A 19,980-nucleotide genomic window follows, 5' to 3' on the forward strand; every position below is an offset into this window, starting at 1 on the left:
GCAGAGCCCACCTCACTGACAAAAGGCAAAGGAGGAAAAACCCAACACCCAACCCCAACCAACCAATTTTCCCTTGCAACCGCTGCAATCGTGTCTGCCTGTCCCGCATCGGACTGGGCAGCCACAAACGAGCCTGCAGCTGACGTGGACTTTTTACCCCCTCCATAAATCTTCGTCCGCGAAGCCAAGCCAAAGAAAAGACTCTTTTTAATAATGCATTATTAAATCTCCATCTACAGGGTATATTTTCTTCCTCTGTTGAATATATCAATAAAAGTGGTGAGTGATTACAAAGTATACTCAACTTTACTAATCTATTCTTGTATCTGTGCCGATAATTTAAAAAAAATCTATTCTCAAATAAGAATCATATCTATGCAAATAAAAAGAATAGTCTTTTTCTCTAGGATTCAACTTTTGCTAAATATCAACTAAATTTAATTGCTTCTTAAAACATAATATAGCCTTCACCGCTTTAGCTCTTATTACCATTTTAGTTGATTTATCCAATAATGGATCAAGACAACAATTGATATCTTCCTCGTATTAAAACCTTTTCCTGCGCTTCCACTGAGTAAAAAAATATATTCTTTATAAAGACCTCATCATCTACATTTTCTGCATAAATATTCATTAGTGTCCACATTTATGAAAAAATCTGACAATTAATTAAAACATATTTTGGTTCTCATCCTTTTTCTTTCCATTCACATACCACTTTAAGTATGCCCTGTGCCATAGTAAGGGAGTGCTTAAGGTGGTATGTGGGTGGAAAGTTAAAGTTTGAAAACCACTGTTTTAATCGTACCTAATTAACTTGTTACGTGCGCGGTTTCATAACTCCAAAGGAAATGGGCTAATGACAATTTTTCTCAAGCAAAATATTTCAGTAACAATTGGGTCTAGAGTAGTGATTTTCAACCTTCCCTTCCCATTCATATACCACCTTAGGCAATCCCTTACTCATCACATAGCACTGGTGGCATAGGGATTACTTAAAGTGCTGTGTGAGTGGAAAGAAAAAGATTGAGAATCTCTGTATTACAGTATCAAAAATTTTTACTGGTAATGTTTTTTAATTAATATAGCTACTTCTCTTGCTTTAGAATTAAAACATGAAGCAATAACCTGGTCCATCCAATCTCTTTTTAATTTAGGAGGTTCTTTTTCTATCAAATGAGTTTATTGTAAAAATGCAATATCAACCTTCCTCTTTTTCATATAGCTTATTATTCTTTTCCTTTTAATTTGATAATTGATCCCATTAACATTAAAACAAAAAAATCTTTATTTTTATCATCCATTACCCCAAATCAAAATATCTTCCAATCCCATTCTCCCAGATCTCTTTATCGACTCAAACCAAATAAGAAAATTAATGCTTAAAAAACTTTATTAAAAAAACTCAAAAAGTGCTAAATAAAAATATAACAGCAACATTTCCCTCCAATATACAGGTCGTGATACCTGCCGTGATATGGCACATAATGGTTCTGGCACGCAAGGAAGAACATCCAACTCCCTAAGGGGAAGAATTAACTAATTACACATCAGGAAATAATAAATTGCCTGCCACTTCAAGGCCCACATTAACTTGATCATCATGAATTAAAGATGTTTCCATCTGAGATCTGGTTCCAACTGAGACTCCCTTTGACAGCTTGCAATCTCCTTTGGCACAATTTTCTTTGGTGTAATTAGGATCCGCAGCACCTCTCTTTGAACTTCTCACTTAAGACTTAAACTCAGCAATTCTTGCTGCTCTTCCTTAATACTAGGAAGTGATTCTGCAAATCTTTATGCTTCTTCTTCATCCATAAAGAATTTAGGTCATTCGTTCACCAAAAACACCTTTGACGTAGCTGGAAATCTAAAAGTAAACGTATAGCCTTTCTTCCAAAGAATTGCCTTCACTGGATTGAATTGTTTTCTTCTATCCACCACTGTTTTACTTAAATCCACATAAAAGAAAATTTTAATTTCCATCAATAACCATAGGTCCTATGTTCTGCCTAGCTTTCTGGACCACCAATCTTTAAAATTTCCCTTTGTCTTGATATCGCAGACATTTAATCAATATGGCTCTAGGTGGTTGATTTGGAGGTGGTTTCCTCATAAAGCTCTATGAGCCCTTCCCAATTCAATTCCATTTGAAAAATTTTCTTCTCCCAAGATTCCAGGAATCCATTTTTGAAAAAATTCCACAGGATCGCCACTTCCTTCAAAATCTTCTTTTAGTCCAACAATCTTAACATTATTCCTCTACTTTGATTTTTCAACATATCCATCTTATCCATCATTTCTTTCCTCTGTTTTTCCCAGTATATCCGAATTTTCAACTATGTCAATTCTATCGTTTATAACTCTGCAGATCCAAATTAACTCTTTGAACTGTTGCTTTATCTTCCTTCACATCTGAAGCAGACATGAACATTTCACTTTTGACTTCCTTCATATCAGATTTAACATCTCTAATATATTTCTTATTTGGTGCTTTTTTTTCCAAAGCCCGAAGCCCCCAGTATTTCTTCTCTTGATTATCAGCAGTCAAAACTGTAGGTAATCCTGACAGTTCTGGCATGTCTGGTATTTTGCCTGCAGTTCCTGGGGAGGGCCTAATGGAGCAGCCATTCCAATGCATAATCTTCCTCTTCAGGCATGAGTAGAAATAAATATTGTGCATCTGCATAATGTTAGTGTATTCTTGAGGGGAGATCTGGATCGATCCAGTGCCATCTTCCCCAGTGACCTTGGGAGGTGGCACTAGTTTTGGCTGGAAGTAAGCTGTCATTGCACGAGTTTGTTGCTAGGGCTTCGGAACTTGAGGCCCAAACTCCAACTGTAAGGTAGGCCATTCTTCCTCGATTTTTTTTTAGAGTTTTTGCTTATGGTTTTCTTCTCTCACTGCTTTCTTTCCTCTAGCTGCCCTGTCCAAGAGCGTATAGGTAGACTCCAGAAGATTTTAATATATTTTAAATTTAAAATCAATTTTTAAGTCGGACTTAATATTTTAATCCCCCGCGAGATTAAAATACAAAATTCCACTCCCTTCCCCTATGCTATTATGCTCTGCTCCCATCTCCATGTTGATGCAATCAAGAAGAAGGCTTGCCAGTCACTATAGTGGCGTGAGGTAATTGATGAAATTCGGTACATCACCAAAGACTCTCATAAACCTTCACAGGTGTACTATGGAGAGCATTTTGGCTGGTTGCATCACTGTCTGGAACGGAGGTGCCAATGCTCAGGCCAATAAAAAAAAATCCAAAGGGTTGTTAACTTGGCCTGCGACATCATTGGCACCAGTCTTCACCCATTGAGGACATCTACAAAAGGCAGTGTATTAAGAAAGCAGCTTCTATTCTCAAGGACCCACCACCCCATCACCCAGGCCATGACCTCTTCACATTGATACCATCAGGAAATAGGTACAGGAGCCTGAATCTGAGCACTCTATGGCACAAGGACAGCATCATCCCCATTGCCATCAGATTCCTGAATGATCAATGAACCAAAGACAGTGCCTTAATTTGACTTTTTGTGCATTATTTTTAATTATATTTGTAAGATGGTTTATTTGAATGTTTGCACTGTGACGCTGCTGCAAAATAATGAATTTTGTGACTTGTACAGGACAATAAATTCTGATTCTGAAGTGGATAGAGGTGGTGGATTTGGAAAACTCAACTAAATAGCCTTGAAGTTCCAGTAGTGCCTCGTGGGGCACTGGTGGTGTATACTAAGCTACAGAAAAGTTTGAAGTTACTCCTGTTTTTTTTTGAGCTGACATATCTTATTTTGCAAGTCTTTTTTGATTTATATTGTTACCAGCCCAGAGGACCCCAAAACCCAGCAGCAATCTGCGACTCCAACAAGGTCTTTCATCTGTTGCCTTTTTGTAAACAACAATCCATTAATGAAGTCTCTTGGGCACTCTCCAAAGGTCTTGCAAAGACATGTCTAGCATGGGGTAGAGCTCCAGTATTTTAAATAAGATCTGTTTTAAAGTGTTTGTATGTGACCTACTCTAACAAACCTTTCTCATTTTATCTCCCAAAAACATATCTAATACTCTGTCACACTTTCCCCCTTTAAAGGAATTTTAACTCTTGAGTTAAAATTCAGTTATAACTAAACTGCCTTTAAAATCACTAAAGAGATAACAATACACAATATACAACCTGTTGAGAGTATTTCTATGATCAATATTAACATCTTGACAAACAATCTGCTATCATATTATTTGTACCTCTGATATGATTAATCTGCAGATTATACTCTTGTAATATTAAACTCTAGTTTAACAATCTTTTGTTTTTATTCTTCATTTTATTCAAAAACACCAGAGGATTGTGGTCAGTAAATATCACAATTGGTTCATGAGAGGTACCAAGATATACATCAAAATTCTGCAGAGCAAATATTATAGATAACAGTTCTTTCTCAATGTTCCTTTGATGAACATTGAATTTTTTTGAAAGTAGGCAACTGGATGGTCAATTTCATTATGTTTTTGTAATAAAACTGCACCTGCTGCTCCCTCACTGGCATCCACTGCTAAAGAAAATGATTTGTAAAAATCAGGAGATTTTAAAAAAGGGCAGTGGCTTAGCATCTCCTTTAAATTTTCTAAAGCTGTCTGACAAACTTTAGTCCGCACAAATTTCTCCCCTTTCTTCAAAAGGTTGATTAAAGAAAGAGCAACCTCAGTAAAATGTATGCAAAATTTCCTATAATATCCTGCCATTCCTAAAAACTTTCTCACTGACTTCTTGACATTGGGAATAGGAAACTAAGAAATTGCATTCACCTTAGCTTGAATAGGTACAGCTTTGCCATGACCAACTACATGACCCAAGTATGTTAAAGTGGCATTTACAAATTGACTTTTTGCTAAATTAACAGTTAAGTTTGCTTTGGATAATCTTCCAAACAATTTGTCCAATTCACTTAGATGCTCTTCCCATGTGTTACATTTTGTGACCAAGTCATCAATATAAGCATCTGTATGTGTTAACCCTTGGATTACCGAATTAATCCTCCTTTGGAATGTTTCAGGAGAAATTTTCATGCCAAAAGGTAACACATTATACTTATATAAACCGGATAGAGTTACAAAAGCCAAAATATTCTTTCCTCTCTCAGTTAAAGGCACTCACCAGTAACCCTTCAACAAATCCAACTTAGTAAGAAGTTTAACTTTCCCAATTTTATCAATAGTCATCTATTCTCGGAATAGGATAAACATCTGTTTTAGTTACTGTATTAACCTTCATGTAATCTGTACAGAAGCTAACAGTTCCAACTGGTTTCAGTAACAGAATAAAAGGTGAACTCCAATCTGAGTTCGAAGGTTTAATAATACCATTTTTCAACATATATTCCACCTCCTGATCCATGATTTTACTCTTCTGAATGTTTATTCTATATGGGTGTTGTTTTATGGGTCTTGCTTCTCCTACGCCCACATCATGATGAATCACTGATGTCCTTTTTGGAACATCAGGAAACAAATTTGTATATTTCAAAATTAATTCTTTCAACTGCATCTGTTCTTTTCCATCAAATTTTCCAATATTGCTGTGTTAGACAGGCCCACAGGAACCATGGTGTCTTTAAGGTTACCCTCACAAGATTCTGTTTCCATAATCTTATCATTCGAAACTTCCTTAACCCAGTCAACAGCTAACACCTCAGGTACAGATTGTTCTCCACTACCCTTATCCATATAATAATATTTCAACATATTTATGTGACAAACCTGAGTTTTATTTCTTTGATCTGGAGTGTTAACTACATAGTTAACATCATTCAATTTTGATTTAATTACATACAATCCAGAAAATCTAGCTCTCAAAGGATTGTCATGTGTTGGAAACAAAATCAAAACTTTACTTCCTATCTTAAAATTCCTCACTTAAGCTTTCCTATCAAATAGACAATTCATTTTACCCTGAGTCATTTCTAAATTCTCTTGAGCCAAAGTCCACACTTTTTGTAACCTATTTCTAAATTTAGAAACATAATCCAGCAGGTTTAAATTTAGAAACATAATCCAGCAAGTTCAACTGCACATCCTCATTAACCCATTGTTCTTTTATCAACATTAAAGGTCCTCTAACCTGATGTCCAAACACAATTTCAAAAGGGCTGAAACCTAATGAATCCTGCACAGCCTCCCTTGCTGCAAATAACAATAAATAAATACCTTCGCACCAATCTTTTCCATTCTCCAACAATAAATCCTCATCATATTTTTAAGAGTAGAATGAAATCTTTCCAAAGCTCCCTGAGTTTGGCATGTAGATAAAGTGATCTATTTTATTCCCAACTTTTAAATCAACTAATGAAACAATCCAGACATAACGTTATATCCTTGATTACTCTGGATCACTTTAGGTAATCCAAAAACTGTGAAAAATCTTTCCAGAGCCTTTACCACCATTTTGGCTTTAATATTTCTTAATGGTATAGCCTCTGGAAATCTCAATACTGTACACATAATTTTTAGTAAGTACTGATTCCCAGACTTAGTTTTAGGCAAGGCACCTACAGAATCCACAATAACCTTAGTGAAAGATTCCCCAACAACAGGAATAGGTTGCAATGGAGCTACTGAAGGACCCTGGTTAGGTTTCCCCACAATCTGCCAAAAGTGACATGGCTGGTACCAACTTACAACATCCTCAAACCAGGCCAGAAAAATTGTCTCAAAATCTTATTCCTGGTTTTATTTGCACCAAGATGTACTGTGGGCTAGATTTAAAATTTCATTCTGGTAATTTCTAGGAACAACCATCTGATGAATCACATCCCTCTCTTCATTAGCGGGAATATCAATAGGTCTCCATTTTCTCATCAACAATTCATCCTTCAAGTAATATCCACAAGGCATTTCTTTAATCTCCTGTTAACTTCTGCTTTGTCCCTGAAGTCAACAAGATCTGTATCTTTTTTCTGTTGTTGAATTAACTCTTTCCTTGACAAAGAGAAATCCTTTCTCTCAAAATTACCCTGTTCTTTCAAAACTATTTCAGAAGTACTGGGCAAGTCTCTATCAACTGGATCTTCTTCAGCTCTCATTATTTTCTTAGCCAAATACCTTGTAACAGCACATGCAGGATATATCTCACAATCCTCTTTAACCTCATCTTTACTAGGCTGATTTTATCCTCTGAGGACCCAACTTTAATCTCTGCCAAATCATTCCCTAATAAAAATGAGACACACTGCATGGGTAATTTTGAAATTACTCCTACTATAACAGGTCCTTTAACTAATTCTGAATACAGCACTATGTTGTGAAGAGATATTGACTCTACCTCACCTCCAACATCTTTAATCAAAGTTGTCTCCCCTGTGTCAATTTTCTGATCAAGAGTTAAAACACTTTCCAACAACAGTGACTGAGCAGCCCCAGTATCTCTAAGAAGTTTAACTGAAACCTGTGATTCTCCCTCCTTTTCTGAAACTAAGCCCTCAGACACAAAAGGTTTGAAAACATCCATGACACCCTTACAAGGTTTGGAACATCTGCTCTCCTTAATTCAACTATTTGAATACATGCTTATGGTAAAATTTCCTTTTTTCATCTCTTTTTCAATACTAGACATTTCACAATAACATGACCAGGTTTCTTAGAAAAATGACATACAGGAATCACGTGATGGAGTAGTGGCCGGTCGGGGAACTCCAGCCCTCTCTGGAAAAGTTTTTAAAAAAAAAACAGAGAAAACGCAAAGGCACAAACACGAAAATTAAAATAAAGTGAAAGTAAAAGTGGGAAGAAAATGGCAACGAAGAAAGAAAAGTCGAAAGCAACGGTAAGAAGAAAAGACATCGGAAGAAAAAGGAGAATGCCTTACCTGTCCGAGGAGGCCCGCTGTGGAGAGAGAAGCCCACTCCCTCAGGTCAGTCGAAGTCCCGAGCTTGGGCCTACAAAAATGGCTCGCGGAGCCAAGCAAAAGTGCGCAACAGCGCATGCGCGATGTGCAAGACAAAAAAAAAACACTGACGGGAGGGGGGACCAGCTGAGGAGTCGATCTCCACAGCTGAGAATGACAACCACAGCACAACAACAAGAGGAAGACACAGAAAATAACGAGAGCAAGAAAGAAGAGAGTTAAAGGAAATCAAAGAAACAACAGATGACCAACTCAGAGGAAGAAGAAGAGGAAGAACACAGAGAAATGGAAGAAGAAGGGAAGGGCAAGTACATGGATATATATTTTTTTAAAGAATACATGGAATCAATAAAAGAATGGCAATCAAAAGAATTTAGTGAAATAAAAAGGAGAATAAAAAGTACAGAAGAAAAAATGAATAGATTAGAGATGGTCATGTCAGATATAGGAAAACGAGTGGACAAGGTGGAAGAACGAGAAACAGCCATAGAAATGGAAGTAGATGACTTAAAAAAGAAATTAGAAGAATCTAATAAAAAAGTTAAAGAGACACAAGAGCTGTTAGCTCAGAAGATAGATATAATGGAAAATTATAATAGAAGAAATAATATAAAGATAGTGGGCCTTAAGGAAGATGAAGAAGGCAAGAATATGAGAGAATTTATAAAAGATTGGATCCCCAGGGTCCTAGGAAGACCAGAATTACAGGAAGAAATGGAAATAGAAAGGGCACACAGAACATTAGCCCCTAAACCACAACCACAACAAAAACCAAGATCCATTTTAGTAAAATTCCTAAAATATACAACAAGAGAAAATATATTGGAGAAAGCAATGAAGAAAATAAGAGAAGACAAAAAGCCACTGGAATACAAAGGTCAAAAAATTGTTTTCTATCCAGATATAAGTTTTGAACTCCTGAAGAAGAGGAAGGAGTTTAATACAGCAAAAGCGATCCTATGGAAAAAAGGATATAAATTTATGCTAAAGTACCCAGCAGTACTTAAAATAGTTATTCCAGGGCAGCAAAACAGACTATTATCGGATCCGGAGGAAGCACGAAAATTTGCAGAACAACTATAAAACAGACAGAGAGATGAAGACATGTAACGAGAGCAAAAATGACCACGAACTATATGTATGTGTGTATATGGGTATATATATATATATATGTATGTGTGTGTGTGTGTGTGTGTATATATGTGTGTACATGTGTGTATGTGTATTTAAAGGAAAATATATAGAGTATAGATAAGAATTAATAAGGGAAAGAAAGGGAAGAGAGGAAGTAAGGAGGGAATTAAGAGAGTGACTTTTGTATATGAAAATTAAAATCTTTTCTGGGGGGGCTGGGTGGGGAGGAGTTACGGTCACTGCGAAATCAGTTGACGCTTGAGAGTGAATTCGCAAATCCAAATGGAGAGGGGAGGTGTAGTTGCCCGACAAGGGATAAAGGGCAACTCAGGAAGGGGAGGGGATAGTGGGGTTAAAGAAATTTTAGATAGGAGAATAAGGGAAATGTTTGATGTTTTAGAAATTTTGTCTTATAAAGTGTTCAAAAAAAGAAAGCAGAAATGGATAAGAAGGAAAGGTGATGATGAGGAAACGGAAAGGAAAGATATACAAAGTATGAAATGGCTATGTTGAACTATATGACTTTAAATATTAACGGAATACATAACCAAATCAAAAGGAAGAAACTGCTAAATTTACTGAAAAAAGAAAAAATTGATATAGCATTTGTGCAAGAAACACATTTAACTGAATTGGAGCACAAGAAATTAAAGAGAGATTGGATAGGACATGTAACGGCAGCGTCATATAATTCAAAAGCTAGAGGAGTAGCTATATTAATCAGTAAAAATGTACCAATTAAAATAGAAGAGGAAATAATAGATCCAGCAGGGAGATATGTAATGATAAAATGTCAGATATATTTGGAGTTTTGGAATTTACTCAATGTATATTCACCTAACGAAGAAGATCAAAAATTTATGCAAGATATTTTTTTGAAGATAGCAGACACTCAAGGGAACATACTAATAGGAGGGGATTTCAACCTTAATTTGGATTCAGACATGGATAAAACTGGGAAAAAAATTAACAGAAAGAACAAAGTAACCAAATTTATAATTAAATCGATGCAAGAAATGTAACTTTTAGATATATGGAGGAAACAACACCCAAAGGAAAAGGAATATTCATATTATTCAGGTAGACATAAAACATACTCAAGAATAGACCTATTCCTGTTATCAGCTCGCATGCAAGACAGAGTTAGGAAAACAGAATATAAAGCTAGAATATTATCGGACCACTCACCCCTAATATTGACATAGACTTAGAAGGACATCCCTCCAAGAATGTATAGATGGAGATTAAACTCCATGCTACTTAAAAGGCAGGATTTTAGAGAATTAATTGAAAGACAAATTAAAATGTACTTTGAATTAAATACGGAATCAGTGAAAGATAAGTTTATACTATGGGAAGCAATGAAAGCGTTCATCAGAGAGCAAATAATAAGTTATGTAACCAAGATGAAGAAGGACTACCATCAGGAAACAGAGCAGTTGGAAAGGGAAATAGCAAATATAGAAAAAGAATTAGCAATGAAGGAAGACACAACTAAAAGAAGAGAATTGGCAGATAAAAAAAATAAAATATGAAACACTACAAACATATAAGGTGGAGAAGAACATAATGAAGACAAAACAGAAATATTATGAACTAGGAGAAAAAAATGCACAAAATTCTAGCGTGGCAGCTTAAGACAGAACAAACTAAGAGAATGGTATTGGCATCAAGGAAAAAAGACAAACAAATCACATATAATCCAACGGAGATTAATGAAAACTTTAGAGAATTCTACGAACAATTATACCAAACTGAAAGTGAAGGGAAAGAAGACAAAATAGATGAATTTTTAACTAAAATTGAACTACCGAAATTACAAACAGAGGAACAAAATAAATTAACAGAACCATTTGAAATAGTAGAAATACAAGAGATAATAAAAAAAACTACTGAATAATAAAACACCAGGAGAGGATGGATTCCCAATAGAATTCTATAAAACATTTAAAGATTTATTAATTCCTCCTCTCCTGGAAGTAATCAACCAGATTGATAAAACACAAAGTTTACCAGATTCATGCAAAACAGCAATAATTACAGTAATACCAAAGACAGGGAAAGATCCACTCGCATCAGTGTCATATAGACCAATATCTTTACATAACACAGATTATAAGATAATAGCTAAACTATTAGCAAACATATTAGCCGACTATGTACCAAAAATAGTAAATCTAGACCAAACTGGATTTATTAAAAAAAGACGAACAACAGACAATATTTGTAAATTTATTAATTTAATTCATGCAGTAGAAGGAAATAAAGCTCCAACAGTAATGGTTGCTTTATACGCAGAGAAGGCCTTTGACAGAGTAGAATGGAATTATTTATTCAAAGTACTACAAAAATTCAGCTTACCAGAGAAATATATTAATTGGATTAAAGCATTATATAAGGGGCCATTGGCGAAAGTGACAGTAAATGGATATATATCAAAACAATTTAACTTAAGCAGATCAACAAGGCAGGGATGCCCACTATCGCCCTTATTGTTCGCGTTAGCCATAGAACCACTAGCAGAACTGATAAGAACAGAAAATAAAATAAAAGGGATAAAAATAAAAGATGAGGAATATAAAATCAGTTTATTTGCAGATGACGTTATAGTATACTTAACTGAACCAGAAATATCAATAAAAGAATTACATAAGAAATTGAAAGAATATGGAGAAATGTCGGGATACAAGATTAACGCAAATAAAAGTGAAGCAATGCCAATGAATAATGCGGATTTCTCAAAATTTAAGAAAGAATCACCATTCAGATGGCAAATGCAAGCAATGTGATACCTAGGTATACAAATAAATAAAAACCTTGGCCATCTATATAAACTCAATTATTATCCACTAATGAAAAAATTACAGGACGACTTAGAGCATTGGAAAGACTTACCACTAACACTAATAGGAAGGATAAACTGTATTAAAATGAACATTTTCCCAAGGATACAATACCTATTTCAGGCATTGCCAATACACTTGACAGAGAAATTCTTGAAGGAGTTAAAGAAAATAATAAGGAAATTTTTATGGAAAGGGGGGAAACCGAGGATAGCTCTAGATAAATTAACAAAATGGTATAAACAAGGAGGCTTACAACTGCCAAACTTTAAAAATTATTATAGAGCCGCACAATTAAGATACCTATCAGGTTTTTATCAAACAAGGAAAAAGCCAGATTGGACTAGATTAGAACTAGATAAATTAGGGGAGAAGATACCCGAACATATATTATATAAATGGGATGAAAAATTGGTACAACGTAGGAATTCTCCAGTATTACATCATCTGCTCAATATTTGGAAGAAGATTCATGTAGAAAGGAATAAAACAAATTACCAACTACCAAAACTAATACTGACGCAAAATCAGCTAATCCCTTTTACAATAGATAACCTTTCCTTTAGAGAATGGGAGAAAAAAGGATCAAAAGAATAGAAAATTGCTTTTCGGGAAATAAATTATTATCCTTTGAACAAATGAAGTATAAATATAATATAACTCACGATACAGTGTTGGCATACTACCAACTGAAATCCTACTTGAAGGACAAATTGGGAAGCAGTCTGAGGTTACCAGAGGGAAGTAATTTTGAATATGTGATTACAGACACAATGATAATCAAAAAATTTATAACAAACATGTATATTAAACTACAAGAAAAGGAGAATGAGGAAACAAATGGTAAAACTAAACAAAAATGGGAACATGATCTAAACATAAAGATAAAGAAGGAAACATGGGAGAAGTTATGCTCAGGAACTATGAGAAATACAATAAATACGAAGTAACGTATGATACAATATAACTGGATACACAGGCTATATATTACACCTCAAAAGTTAAATAAATGGGACCCAACAGTATCTGACAGATGTTTTCGCTGTAAAAAGGAAATGGGAACAACAATTCATGCAATCTGGACATGTGAGAAAGTGAAAAAATGTTGGGAAGATCTAATCCAGATATTAAATAAAATCACAAAAAGCAATATACCAAAAAACCCAGAGATCTTCCTCCTAAATAACATAAAAAACAAAGAATTTGGACTTGATTTGGATGGTGCACAAAAAAGATTTGTTAGGATAGCCCTAGCTGTAGCAAAAAAATGTATTATGTCAGCCTGGAAATTAGAAGATAACTTGAGAATACAACAATGGTATATAGAAATGAATAAATGTATTCCATTAGAAAAAAATAACATATAATTTAAGAAATAATATTACAATATTTGAACAAATATGGGAGCCATACATGAAACACAATAGAGAAAACCTACCGGGGACATCTACCACCTAAAATGACAGAAGGAGAAGAGAATGAAAAGAACTGACTCAGTGGAATTTCTTGTTTATTTTTATTGAGTGACAACATTGTTTGACGGGTTTAATGTATCTTAGATTCTGAACTTTAAATGAATGGGAGGGGAGGTAGGGAAGGTGGGAGGGGAAGAGGGAGGGGGGGAAAACAACACTATATATTTGAAAAGGAAAATGTATGTATCTTGATCAATGTGGTTTATAGTGTGAAAAATAAAAATTAAAAAAAAGAAAAATGACATACAAATCCAGAAGTTCTGTCCTTTCCCACCTTAACTTTACCTTTTCTCTTAACATTCTCCCCAGATTTAATTTCAGGTTTATTAGTCTGCTCCACATTAAAATTCTGAATAGGCTCATTAATCTGTCCCACATTAACTCTCTGAAAATGTTTACTATTCTGAAATGTATTTTTGTGAATTAGGGCAAATTCGTCCGCTAGTCTAGCCGTTTGCCGCTACATCCCCACGTCTCCCTCATCCAGGTATAATTTAATCTCATTTGGAACACACCTTTTAATTTCCTCAATTAACATCAATTCTCTCAATCTGTCAAAATCATTATTTATTCCTTTTGAGGTGCACCAAAAGTCAAAACACATTTTTTCAGAGTCAAATCCATATAAGATTGATTCCATGTTTTCACCAAACTCCTAAATTTTTGTCTATATGCTTCTGGAACCAACTTATACGCTTTCAATACTGCTTGCTTAACAGTATCATAATTTGCCACTTGCTCTGTAGTCAAACTAGAGTATGCAATTTGTGCTTTTCCTTTCAATACACTTTGGAGCATAAGAGGCCATTTTTCTTTTCGCCATCTTGAGCTCTCAGTAACCTTTTCAAAAAGTTGAAAATATGTACCTATATCTCTCTCATCAAAAGGAGGATCTAGATTTACCTCTCTACTAGCCAAAACCTTCTACCCAGGAGTTACAGCCTCAATTCTCTTACTTCCCTTCATCTCAATTTTTAACTTCTCTAATTGAAACATCTGTCCAAGTCATATTTTATTTATCTTTCAGCTTTCTCTAACTCATATTTCCTCCATTTTTATCTTCCTCTAACTCTTATTTCCTCTGTTTTTCGCCTTCTAACACCTTCTGTTTTTCTTTCTTCTTCCACCCTCAATTTCTCCAATTCCAATTGCAACTCAAAAGATCTATCCTCTGGAAAATTATCTAAGTCTTTCTCAACATATTTTCCCACCCCTATATATTTCACTATAATCCTCTGTATTTGTATTTTCCTCATCCAATGCTTGACTTCAGTCAGCTTTAATGCCTTAGAAATAACCATCAGTTCCTCTTTTCTCTTGCGCTGTAGCTCTGCAGGCGATGGATGTGTTTTTCCACACAGCTTTAAATTAGCTTGAAAAAACCACTTAACTAATAAATCACAAAAACTCCCATTTTAAATCCAAAAGGATGAGCCCCCATTAAATGTTACAAGCCCAGAAGACCCCAAAACCCAGCAGCAATCTGCAGCTCCATCAAGATCTTTCATCTATTGCCTTTTTGTAAACAACAATCCATTAGTGAAGTCTCTTGGACACTCTTCAAAGGTCTGCAAAGACCGTTGGCCCCGACATGTCTAGCTAGCATGGGGCCTAGCTCCAGTATTTTAAATAAGATCTGTTTTAAAGTGTTTGTTTGTGACTTTCTCTAACAAACCTTTCCCAATTTATCTCCCAAAAACATATCTATATACTCTATTACAATATGCTCCTCTCTTGAATTCCATGTATTTTTTTGTGTGTGTTTTATTTTGAGAGATGTTAATTTTTATTAATTTTTCAGATAAATTCTGGCTCAAAAGCATTGGACCAATATTTCTATATACTGGAAATGAAGGTGATATATGGGACTTTGCCAATAGCTCCAGATTCATCACTGAACTAGCGACAGAGCAGCAGGCTCTGGTCATTTTTGCTGAACATGTGAGTTTCATTCTATCCTTGTTCATTAAAAGAAACATAGAAATATTTTCCTGTTTCCAATTGATGAGATTAACAAAATTATGTTGAATATTCATGTTCCCTCAGTGCTAGCTCTTCTGTTTTTAGTAATATTTTCTTCCTTACTGTGTTCTTTTCACTTTTTGTTATCAAGTATGTTACTCAATTTTGTGACACAACCAGGCCTATTTAACTTGAGTTGCATGCATGGTTTGGCTTCCTCTTTGAACTCCTGCTCATTACTTGTATTCCCATTTTTTTCCCCTCCAACTTTCCTCTTATTTTTTTTCTCTCTCCTGAATTCCCTGTCGTTCCTGCCTATTGTGACATCTTATATTTTCCTCTTGTGGTTACACTGAGTTCTGACAACCCTTTTTCACCTTTCAGTACAAGCCTTCCTACTTTCCCATCGCAATCTTGTTTAACTACTATGATTAGCTTTTTTGCTATTAAAACTAATGCTCTTAATTATTTCCCTCTCAAATCCAAAGGATGTAGGCTAACAGCTAATTTAGTCATTTGTTACAAAATTTGAATTTCCTGGATGAATTCATTTCTCTTCTCCATAAACCATTTGTACTACTTGTCTTAGTTTATATTTGTTTTTAACCACTCTCTAAGGTCATGCTCTGTCCAAAATCATAATTGGTTTCTGTTTACCATTGCCAAATTGCTCTGTTCCTGGATTATTCTAGAATGCTGTACATTTGTAATAAGATCTGGCCATTTCTGCACTATTGCAATGTCTTCCATTTCCCATGGATGAGTTCTTTGAACTGTTGTAACTTTGTAATGCCATCTTGAAGAGGAATAATATTACCTTTTTTTTTTGCCTGCACATACAACCTCCTGGGATCTCTCTTGCGTTTCTAAAATTGTCTGTTGTTCCAAATCTAGTATTAAATAGATACAATATGAAGTTCTTTCATGTAAATAATGAAAAGAATAGAGCCACTGCCTTTGGTCGTCACCACAATATTGCCTTGCCATCTGTTTCCCAGGTGACATTTGAGGCTGTAACTGATTTGCTAACAATTCTAGCACCACACTCTAGCCTGAGATGAAACCTCAGTTTTGTATCCACATCATCCATGTACTTGGATAGGACAGGAGAAGGAGAAAATGGGCAAATGGGTTTAATGCACATAGGCATCAATATCAGCATGAATAAGTTTGGCCAATGAAATGGTTTCTGTATTGCATAACTCTATGACTTTGAGTCAAGATGAAGACTGACGGGGGAGTCATGTGATGCGGAGGATGTAGGATCTTAAAACTCCCGGGAAAATAGAAGAAAATTATTATTCAGCTAAAGTAAACAGAGATTAAAATACGAAGGAAGAAGATAAAAATAGTCCATTTACTTTTTAAAATGTTTTTGAAGAAATGAATTGTTGTTGCTGGAGCTGATGAAGGTGTTGTTCCTGGTTATGAAAAGAGGCCTTTGACACACAGAAATCCCAGATCTGGAGTGACAACTAAAGCCCGTCAGAGAGTTGAGTTGCTGGGAGTAGCAGCGAGAGTGACCAGCCTATCGACTGGCGAAGATGGTGTCGGGCCAAAGAAAACAGATTCTTTAAGCAAGGTCAGAATGTTGAGTTCGAGTGAGATGATTGATTTCAGTGGTGAATTAGCAAGTGTTGTTGAACAAGGACAGACAAGACTTGGAGAGGTTGCTTCAGTCTATGAAGATGTTAAACAAGTTAAATGTAAAACAAAGGCTATACAAAAGGATAAAGAGAACTCTGATGGTGAATTGCAACAGATGGTGTGGGAAATGTGGGATTATATCAAAATGATGTGGAAAGAAATAGATTATTTAAGATCTGAGGTTAAAGATATGAATGAAAAATACAAGCAGTTATCAACAAATATGATATAAGTATGAGAACAACAGAATGAGGAAAATCTGAATATTATGAAGGTTTATGAAAAGGGTAAACGTATAAAGGAGAAGCTGAAATATTTGGAGTCTGAAGTTAAGGAAGAAATTGTTGAAGATAAATTCTGAAAAAATTGTTAAGACTGAAAATTTTAGTAAGAGAAACAGCATTAAGATTGTTGGCTTGGAGGAAGGAGAAGGAAAACATGACATGTTTTATTCTCCAAGGATAGATATCTAAGATTCTGGGGGTAAATTAATTTGAAGGTCCCACTGAAATTGAAAAAGCACATAGACCACAACTGCAATCAAATGAGAAACCACACTCTATAGTAATTAAGTGTTCAAGACAGGGAAAAGATTCTAGCTTTAGCAGCAAAAAAAGTAAGATTAAAGAAAAGTCCACTTGAATATCATGGTTTGAATGTTTTCTTTTGTTCGGATATTACTGCACAGCTGTTGTCTCAGAGGAGACAGTTTAATGAAGTCAAGAGAAGTCTTTGGGAAAAGGGATACAAGTTTACATTATGTTATCCAGTGACAGTGAAGATTGTATTACTGGATGGCAAAAATAATTTTTTTGTTGATTACAAACAGGCATCAGATTTTGTGGAAACTTTACCTTCTAATAGGCCGAGTAAATTATGAAGGAATAATGGACTGGTAAATTAGAGACGCTATTTTGATGTAATACCTGGGAGGTGAAGAGTACACCAACCCACACCCGCCCAAAAAAACCCCAATGGCAAAGATAGACATAGAAGGAAAAGCAAGAAGAAGAGAAAAGGAAGAAAAGCAGAATGAATGGCTGAAAAGTGCCGCACACTCAGTGGATCATAAATTCATATTCTATTTAATTTTCTTTGGAAAAGATCAATGTAGGTCTCAAGGATGAGGAAGAACACAGCTTAAAATTTACAACTGAATTGTAAATATGGATGCCAAGCTTGTAAAAATGTGTTGTACTTATTTCTTAAGTTGTAGGTAATTTTCTCCAATGTGTTAATCCTAGATGTGAATCAGACTTCCATGCAACTGCTATACATTTTCTAGCCACTGCCAACGCAATGTTAACAAATTCTATTTGATGTTTAGATAGTTTCAATTTAGGTCTTATCCCTGTAATATTACCCAGTAAAAATAATTCTGAGTTTTGTGGAAATTTAATTCCTGTAATCTGTTCTAAGAAATTTCCTAGATCGACCAAAAAAGATCTCACTTTAGAACATTGATTGAATGTAAAAAAAGTTCCTACCTCTGTAACTTGCATCTTAATTTGCATCAAATGCTATTCTGTGGGTCAGGCAGCATCTTTTGAGGATTAGAAATGGTTGATGCTTTCGTTTGAGACCCTGAATCATCTCTTCTACAAGATGCACAAAATAATATTAACCTTAATTTGGGTCAAACATTTAAACTGCAATTTAATAGAGAGAATATTTTCACTTCTGGAAATATCAAAATCAGAACTATTATAAATCTCAAAAGAAACTTCTTTATTTAGGGAGTGATGAGAATGTGGAACTCACTTTAGAATAATTCAGATGAAATGCATGGAAGATTAAAGAAAGAAATGAAAGTGTGAAAATTAGTTTAACGAATGGAGCGGTGGTGGTCTGGAACAAGTCAGCATAAAGAAGGGAAAGGTATGAGATGTTGTGGAATGTATGTAGATAGGTAAATCCTCAGAGCCAGAGGAGAACTGTACCAGGATGCTTTGGGGTAACAAAGGAGGAGATGGCTGCCATCCTCACAGATGAGTTTGCATCTTTATTAGCCACTGGTGAGGTACTAGAATACAAGAGGAAATCTAATGTTCCTTTATTTAAGAAGGGCAGCAGGTAACTGCTGGCCAGTGAGCCTTACATCAATGGTGGAGAAATTATTGGGAAAATTCTGAAGGATAGGATTTGTACACATTTGGGAAAGGCTAGTTAACATGGATTTGTGCCAAAGAAATCTTGTCTCTCTAATATTATTTTTAAGAATAAAACTCAGAAGAACGATGAAGGTAGGACAGTAGAAGTTGTCTATATAACCCTCTAATAAGGCATTTAACAAGATCCTCCATGCAAGGGTGGTCCAGAAGGTTAAGACACTTGGGATCCAATGCTTGCTGGCTAGTTGAATTCAAAATTGGCTTGGCGATAGGAGGCAAAGGAGAATAGTTGTGGAAGGCTATTTCTCAAGGCTGTACATACAACTTGGATGTGAATATTGGAGGCATATTTGTGGATGACACAATGAAGGTGGTGTTAAGGATCGTAAGGAAGGTTGTCTCTCATGGTTCAACAGAACGTAGATCAGATTGAAAGCTGGCAAGTGGAATTTAATCTAGTCAAGTATGATGTGATACATTTTGAGAATTCAAATGGGATAGGCCATATAAGAATATATTGTAGCACCATATAAGAATATATTGTAGCAACTGTGTTCCAGTGCAGAATGAAGAATGAAAAAATGATCAGATGCACTCAAGTCGAAGTTTAGTAAAAGTCGTTTACTCAAACAGTCACCTGCAGCTTTTGAAAACCCCATGTGCTCCAAATGGCATTATTGCTTTGTGACATCATGACATCACTCGGAACCTCCCGAGCCAGTTCGATGAAACCTCTGGTGAGCCCTACATGCCCCAACCAGAACCGGCGATAGGAGGCTAAACCTCCGGTGTCATTACTGTCCACCACTCTTGGGTGGACATCCGCGCCTTCACATCAGCAGTCGTGGCAAGGGCTGATCAAGATTGAGATGAGCGGGGTTTAGTTAGTCAATCATAAATGTCA

At 35.4% G+C, this 19,980-nt stretch overlaps 1 protein-coding gene across 6 annotated transcripts in view; it reads left to right on the forward strand.

Moving 5' to 3' along the window:
• Positions 1-19,980, forward strand: part of dpp7 (dipeptidyl-peptidase 7) — a 126,606-nt gene that overhangs the window by 16,131 nt on the left and 90,495 nt on the right. For all 6 annotated transcript variants that reach the window (XR_011356799.1, XM_069935745.1, XM_069935724.1 and 3 more), the window contains exon 2: positions 15,158-15,297. Coding sequence is in view for 5 of the 6 variants with exons in the window: in XM_069935745.1 (XP_069791846.1) it covers positions 15,158-15,297 (140 nt within the window). In the remaining variant the exon portion in view is untranslated. The remainder of the gene's footprint in view (positions 1-15,157; positions 15,298-19,980) is intronic.

Source organism: Narcine bancroftii, chromosome 1 (genome assembly GCF_036971445.1).
Source record: "Narcine bancroftii isolate sNarBan1 chromosome 1, sNarBan1.hap1, whole genome shotgun sequence".
NCBI lineage: Eukaryota > Metazoa > Chordata > Chondrichthyes > Torpediniformes > Narcinidae > Narcine > Narcine bancroftii.